The 7792-nt window shown below is 35.8% G+C and overlaps 1 protein-coding gene across 2 annotated transcripts in view; it reads right to left on the reverse strand.

The window, feature by feature from the left end:
- LOC107696264 (treslin-like) overlaps positions 1-6475 on the reverse strand; it is a 13377-nt gene extending 6902 nt beyond the window's left edge. For both annotated transcript variants that reach the window (XM_016496534.1, XM_016496533.1), the window contains exons 1-5: positions 5409-6475; positions 5075-5327; positions 3254-3480; positions 1469-1697; positions 1211-1355 (exon numbers count right to left, since the gene is read on the reverse strand). In XM_016496534.1, coding sequence (XP_016352020.1) covers positions 1211-1355; positions 1469-1697; positions 3254-3480; positions 5075-5327; positions 5409-6095 — 1541 coding nt within the window. In that variant the 5' untranslated portion in view covers positions 6096-6475. The remainder of the gene's footprint in view (positions 1-1210; positions 1356-1468; positions 1698-3253; positions 3481-5074; positions 5328-5408) is intronic.
- Positions 6476-7792: the final 1317 nt, after the last annotated feature.

A 7792-nucleotide genomic window follows, 5' to 3' on the forward strand; every position in this document is an offset into this window, starting at 1 on the left:
GCCATTTTGACAAAAAAAATGGGGGGGCGGGGGGGGGGGATATTAAATATTAATTTCGATTAATCGTGCATCCCTAGTAAAAATGCAACAAAATAAAACTACCAGGTTATTTTCATGGCAGGAGACGTGTTGTGCATTTTCTACCAGTTACATAGGAGCTGCAAATATTCGGGCTGCACGATTAATCGAATGCGATTGTCATGCGTATCTTGTCAGTAAAGCCGGTTCTGTGATCAGTAGTAAATCTCCATCACCTGCTTTCAGCCGTAGTTCACTGACAAGCTACGCAAAACCGCAATCATAATTGCAGACCAATTTAATCACGTGATTATTAAATCGAAGAAATCGTTCCGCGATTATGAAAGCTGTTTGCGTAGCTTGTCAGTGAACTTCGGCTCTGTGTAGTAAATGCTGCTCCATCTGAAAGCACGTGAAAATACCACATTTAATAACATGCTTTTACTTCAAACTCACTTCATAACGTCAGTCGAGTGTTTGAAGTAAATCCTTCTGTGAGATGATGTGGCTTCTTACACAGAATAAGGCACACAACATATTTCATAGTATTCTAAGCAGTGATAAAGGCTATGTCGATTAGCATTGCATTATTATATACTTTATTATAATAAAAATTATAATAAGACGAACTCAGATAAACCATATATTGTCGTAGTCGTGTGTTCATTAGTCACGTTGAATCAATGAAAGCAGTTAAATCTTCCGTTTATTCAGCAACCGCTATAGGGATTTCCTGATTTCTTCTGCGGGGTGTATTTGGAGTTTTAGCGCGAGAGTGCCCTCTGGCCTTCGGATGGAGATTTACTACTGATCACAGAACCATGCTTCACTGAAAGATACGCATGACAAATCGCAGCTTTTGCCTAATCGTGATTGCGATTTAATTTTGATTAATCATGCACCCCTAGTAAAAATGCAACAAAATAAAACCAAACAAAATAAAATAGAAAAATACAGCAGATTACAATTGCACAAGATGCTTTAAATGGATGGATGACAAAAAATCGAAAATGTTTTCTGGAAGGAACTTTTTTTTTTTAAATCCTACTAAATATAATTGTTGTCTACTTGCATTAAAAGCAGAGCAGTCCAATATTAAGATATATTTCAAATAACCTGATTAGGATATGATTTATCCATTATCGTGCAGCCCTAATCTTGTCAAATAAAAGATGAGTGAAAGATTCCAAACCTCATTGATTCCATTAAGTGGCAGCTGATTCCTGATTGGTCAGATAAAGGAAACCATCCCTCTACCAGCACATTTCTCCTTGAACATGACCCCTGCTTGAGATCTTGACTGGCCCAGTCAGGAACGAATGGCGACTTTACTTGATCTGGAAACCGTAAGAAATTTTTTTAAGGTTCAGATCAAAACCTTAAGATTGTGTTTGTCTATTTATACGCACAAGTCACAAAAATCCCTGATTATGTCAGATAAAACAAATACCTGAACAATCCTCATCCTCCATGATATCATACATGACATTGAGAACACTGCTGACAACATCAGGTAGGTCACTGGAGATGTCTGTGGTGTCCAAGGAAACGAGGTCTGCGGGCAGGAGCTGGTCTTCCTGATTAACCAGAGGCTGAAGGACAGTGAGTTGAGCCGTACAGGAGGAGAGCATCGACAGCACCGCTGAACACACCACACCTCCTTCACTCACATCTGCTAGCTTAAAAAAAAAAAATATTACTCTCAATATTTTTGCAATTTATGCTAAAATCACCTGCCATGGAGCATAAATTCTTCTTGCTTTTATCTTTGCACAACGTAAACACTTGCAGAACACTTGCAAACACAAAGCAAAAAGTCACAGAAGGCCATGCATTACGTTAAGGCTCTACAACCTTTTAAAGACTAAAGTCATAGAAATGGAGCAGGTGTGTATTTATTCTGCTGTGACGGGCCGCCACAACAAAAATCATCCCCGCCACAGCTGCAGCCTCTCAGTGACATCACAGTGACACCACTCACATCATTCAGTTGAGGAAGTAGCGGAGGAGACAGAGCGGGACTTGAATTTCGACACGGGCATTGCGCATTAATATACTCATTTGCGCAGGTTCCACGCTTATAACGCGATGACAGATGACGGAAAGTATTATTTGCACTTGCTTTTAAGTCTTGCCAATTTAAACATTAAAGAGCAAAAAGACACGAAAGGCAACTCAATACAGTATTCGCGCAATTCACGTAAAAATAGGGATGTAACGATTAACTGCGAGCCGGTTGAAAATCGATTCAAATATGTGACGATTCAAATCGGTTGAGATGCTAAACAAATCGCAATTCATTTAGGTATAGGAGTTTATATGAACGCATGTCTGAGGTGAACTTACTGTCTTTAGAAAAGTTTAGATGGTATTTTTTCTTATTTATTTTTGTTATTTATTTGATTTGGGGCTTGTTTTAAAATTTCAATGTAGTTTTGTTATTTACATTTACATTATATTTAAATTTTGTCATTTAGCAGATGCTTTTGTCCAAAGCGACTTACAAATGAGGACAACAGAATCAATTAAAACCAACAAAAGAGCAGCAATATGCAAGTGCTATATTAGTATATTATTATAGTGTTACATTTAAATTTCCCAAATAAATGTGCAGCATTTTGTCCAAGCAATAATAAAAGGACACATTTAATTTATAATTTGTCTTAAAGCTCATTTTGTTAAAAAAAAATCGTGAATCGTTACATCCCTACGTAAAAACAGTTATTTTATATTAAACGGTCAGTATAAATGAACGTAAACTGTTCAGAAGCAAAACGCACATGTACCAGTGTAATAGATCCGTGCATGAGCTCTTAAAGAGACAGTAACCTCAATAAACCTGCTACTGTCTGTCATTATTGTTTATTTATACAGGAAAAGACCATCCAGTGTTATTTTACAGTTGAATAGATTATTCAGTTTCTGTAGTAATTCTGTACCTAAAAATTACTGTTAGACCTACCTGAAATTTCATTTTTCAAAATTCATTTGTATCTTGTTATTGTTTTTGTTTGTGCTATTGCTTGTCATTTATTTATGTGTTCTTATTTTATTACCTACTGATCACTTGTTTTTTTTTAGTTAAATTAAATTCTGAGTTTGAATTGAGGCAGCACTGTACAGGTCTCTGTATATATTAGCTATTGCAAAACAGCTTTGCATGTGTGACTCCAATCATATTTCAGAGCTGGAACCATCATATTATATAAAACAGCATAACAGATTGTCATTTTACCATGGCAGATCCTCCAGTGGACAACTGCTTTAAGTGCTGAAAAGCCTCCTGGCCCAGTTCAGCATCTGTGCACTGCAGTATCCAGCTCTCAGAGGCTGAACGTGAGAGGCAGATGGAGTCCCGGTCCTGCAGGACACCTCTGAGAACCACGTCCACAGGAGCCCGCAGAAACCTCTGTCTGCATGATACCGGCTCCAGAGTCACACTACAGGACTGCCTGTTCCCATCTGCCACAAAAAAAATGTAGGAATCACATTTTGGAAAAATTAGGTAAGATAAAAGAAGTTGAAAGACTGAAATATATATATATATATATATATACATCATATATACATCATAAATCATTCTAATATGATGATTTGGTGCTTAAGAAACATTTCTTATTATCAATGTTGAAAATGGTTGAGCTGCTTAATATTTTTGTGGAAACGATGTGATACGATTTTTTTCAGGATTCTTTGATGAATAGAAAGTTAAAAAGAACAGTATTTATTTGAAATAAAAATGGCAACAATGTAAAAGTCTTTACTGACACTTTTGATCAATCTACTAAATTAAAGTATTAATTTATTTGAACTGAGTCTTTCTGACACCAAACTGTTCATCTGTAGTGTATACATACACGATTAATTATGTTAACATTATTATTAAAGGGGTCCTATTATGCTCTTTTACAATGTCTTGAATTTGTTGCTTGGTGGCACATGCTTGGTGGTTCAAAAAAAAAACGCATTATTTTTTACATAATTTATATTACAATACCTTTCTCCCCAGTCTGGTACAAACAGCTCGATTAGTTCCGGGTTTGATGAACGCCCGCCTTCCGAAAAACGAAATGTGATGTGATTGGTTAGCTGTCCCAGTGCATTGTGATTGGCGAACAGCTTAGACGGTGTTTCAGTACTGCCCAGAGAATATTGAACAAGAGGATCGCGCAGAACCTTTGCACGCATGGATATTGCAAGACATATTAGAGTGGTAACGTTATTGTTTTTTTTTTGTGGCTAAATCACGTTTTAGATAGGATGTCAGCAACCGCTTAAAAATAACTGCATTTACTATATACAGATAAGTGCATATGTATTATTTTTATTGTTATTTAATTCTAACATCATAACATGAATTGCAGTGAAACTGTTATAGATTTAGAGTGGACTTTGAAATTTGTAAGTTTGAAGATCTTTTTTATGCCCAAACACACTGACTAAAATTCAAAAAGTGAAAAAGCATAATAGGACCCCTTTAAATAATTACATTAATAATATTAGAATATATATATATATATATATATATATAAGAATATATATTAAAAATGTATATATGTTGAAAATATTTGTGCTGCTTAATATTTGTGTGAAAACCATGATACACAACAATTCAAAAGTTATATATAATAAATAATAATAATACTAAGCAAAGATGCATTAAATTGATCAAAAGTGACTATAAAGACATATGTTACAAAAGCTTTTTATTTCAAATAAATGCTTTTATTTTGAACTTTCCATCAAAGAATCCTTAAAAGATCTATCAGTTTCCACAAAAACAAGAAGCCGTTTTCAGCTGCTGAATGGGATGCTTCAACAGTTTTCAACACTGATAGTAAAAAATGCTGCTGACAACTCAGCTTTGCCTTCACAAAAATGAATTACATTGTAAACTAAAAATGAAAAGAAATTTTAAATTGTAATAATATTTCACAATATTACTTTTTATCAAATAAATGCAGCCTTGGTGAGCATGAGAGACTTCATTAAAAATCCTAAGATTAATTGTCCTTGTGTGTGTGTGTGTGTGTGTGTGTGTGGACTGTATACATACCTTCAATCCAGGATAGAGATCCACCCAAAGGAGGAAACACTTGTCGGTGCATTTTTTCAGACAACTGAAGGTAGCTATTGGTTGAATCTATAGGAAAGGCATCTATTCCCAAACCCAGCAAAGGGCTTATCTCAGAATGCTGGTCCATCAATGGAAAACGAGGAGACAGCATGGGCACCACCTGTCCACCAACCTGCCTGAGAAGCTCTGCCAATGACTCAAAGCCAGTGTAGTCCTCCACCACATGATTAGCCTGGTAAAAAAATATATTGTAGTCATAAACACTGAAATAAACCTTAATTTTCTATAAGAACTCTATAAGAGCACCTCTTACCTTCAATATACCAGAATCAGCCCAATGAAGCACAACTTTGCGTTGCATAAGCATATCTATGAGACCTTTGGGCAGCACCTGCTCATGTATGTCTCTATGATGTGTACTGTCATCTCTACGAATGGACAAGTAGTCTTCCAACTCTTCTTTGGACCGTGGACATTCAGACACGACAAAAAGGACATTTTTGTCAATGCTTAGCATGTCATAGTCCTGCAGAGGGATATTTCTGCCACTTCGACTCGACCTCCTTGGTCTCAGTGTCACTTTGGTGGGAGATGTTAAATCAGGTCTGTCCCATTGTAAGTCTAGAAGGATCTCTTTCAAGGCATTCTGGACACAACTAGCTGGGCTGGGTTTCAGTTTGTTGGACTTTCCCAGACTTTTGGGTGACTTTCCTTCTACACTGAACTTGACAAGCAGCTCCTCTTCAAAGTCACTGAACACCTTCTCCTGGAGCTCCTTGAAATCAGATCCTCTGGTTATAAGTGTTGCACTCTTCACAGTCCTTGAATGGAAAAATTTATAACCCCATCGCACTTTTTCCAGCCCATATTTGTGTCCCAAACTGAGCAGGACTCTTAGTATCCAGTGTTTAAGGTGATTCTGATAGGCACTAGTTGTGCTGTTGCTCTCTTCTGGTCGATAATCCACATCGATGGCAAAAAAAACATTCTGAGAGGCCATAACTGGACTTAGAGAGCTGTCATGCAAAACACTATCGCCTCCAGCGATCAAATGGTAAACGTATAGACGTCTATAACTAATTTAAACAGAGAAACTGACACGAAACGTCTTTTTAAACGTCAATAAACGCATCTGAACGCTAACCAAGAAACACTTTACGAGCAGAACGCACACGAACGCTATTTTTCTCAGCACGAGTCATGATTCCCGTCGCTGTTGAGCTAAAACAACCCGAAACAGTTCGAAATAAACTAAGTCATATTAATATACGGTTAATAATAACAACAGAAAGTTATAAAAAAAATAGCATTTTGAAAATGTTGTTTTGTTACACTTTAGAGTTTCCGTTAGCCACCATTCTCTTCTCTCCCTTAAACTCTTCGCGCTTCAGAATTCGTTGAATGTCATTGGCTGGAGCGAACGAACTTTAAAAACGTCATTCATTTCTCGTAGTGTGATAGGACCAGAGAGCGCCAGCAATAAAAAAATGCAAAGACGTCAATCGTTTCTCGCTCCGTGATTGGTCCACAGTCACGTCAATAAAAGAGCTTCTTCTTGTGCCTAGTATGCAGTGCAATATTCATGTGTTACTGGCATCTACTGGACAGAAGTCAAAGTTATATAAACAACTTGACTGAACATTTGTGTTTTTGAGCAAGAAAACCTAAGAAAATTAGTTTAGCGCTATAAACTATTGTGTGACTAATATTGTAACCAAATTATTTATTATTATTAATGTTTTTGTATATGCTTATTAATGTATTGTCAGTGTTATTATCATTAATCATAATTTCAACTAGTTTTTTTTCTTGCTATAGCTTTTGAATTGATGCTTTGACAATATTTATGTATAACAATCAAAGTAATATACTTTAAAAATGATGCACATTAGGACTCAAATACTGCAATTTCATGTTTTAATATTCAATATTACAGAATTCTGTATTGATTTTATTTCCAATTTTACAGTTTTTTTCTTCACATGAAAATAAAAGATATTAATATTAGTAAGAGATATTGACCTCGAGGACAGTGGCCTGCTTATTGCTCATGGTAATATTCTTAGATAAATATGGTGAGTTGATGCCAGTTTTTTTTATACCATATCACATAAACAGTATTTGAAAGGGCCTCCTTAAATATATTGTTCTTAGAAATGAGGTCTGACTAGCCCCCTATCTTTGGACGATCAAGACAATTTAGTTTGTTTTCCAGACAGCATTAGTCATTGGGTCTGTTAAGGAACAAAACACAAAAGAGAACAAGTTGTGCCGACTAATAGCTCTTTAGCCCAGACACATTGTTTAAAATATATAACCAAGGAACACTGTTTCTTTTAGTGTTTCTCTATCCACAAAACCAAAAATGGAGACAAAACCATCTGAATAAAAGCACAAACCGCCTTTTTATCTTTTTATACAACTAAATATAATAAACTATACGTTAAGTACGTTAAGTACATTAATGTTTTATAATAAAACATAAAATATAATTAGGTCAGTGACTCCAGATTGTATAATTTTCATTGTTCACAAAAATTGTCCCTTGCTCCCATCAACAGAATATGACCCAAACTAGGTTATCTCTGCGTCAATACACAAAATGGAAATGTCAGCACCGCATTAAAGGGGTCATATGATGCAATTTCAATTTTTCCTTTCTCTTTGGAGTGTTACAAGCTCTTGGTGCATAAAGAA

The sequence above is a fragment of the Sinocyclocheilus anshuiensis genome, unplaced genomic scaffold (assembly GCF_001515605.1).
Source record: "Sinocyclocheilus anshuiensis isolate Anshui unplaced genomic scaffold, SAMN03320099.WGS_v1.1 scaffold778, whole genome shotgun sequence".
NCBI lineage: Eukaryota > Metazoa > Chordata > Actinopteri > Cypriniformes > Cyprinidae > Sinocyclocheilus > Sinocyclocheilus anshuiensis.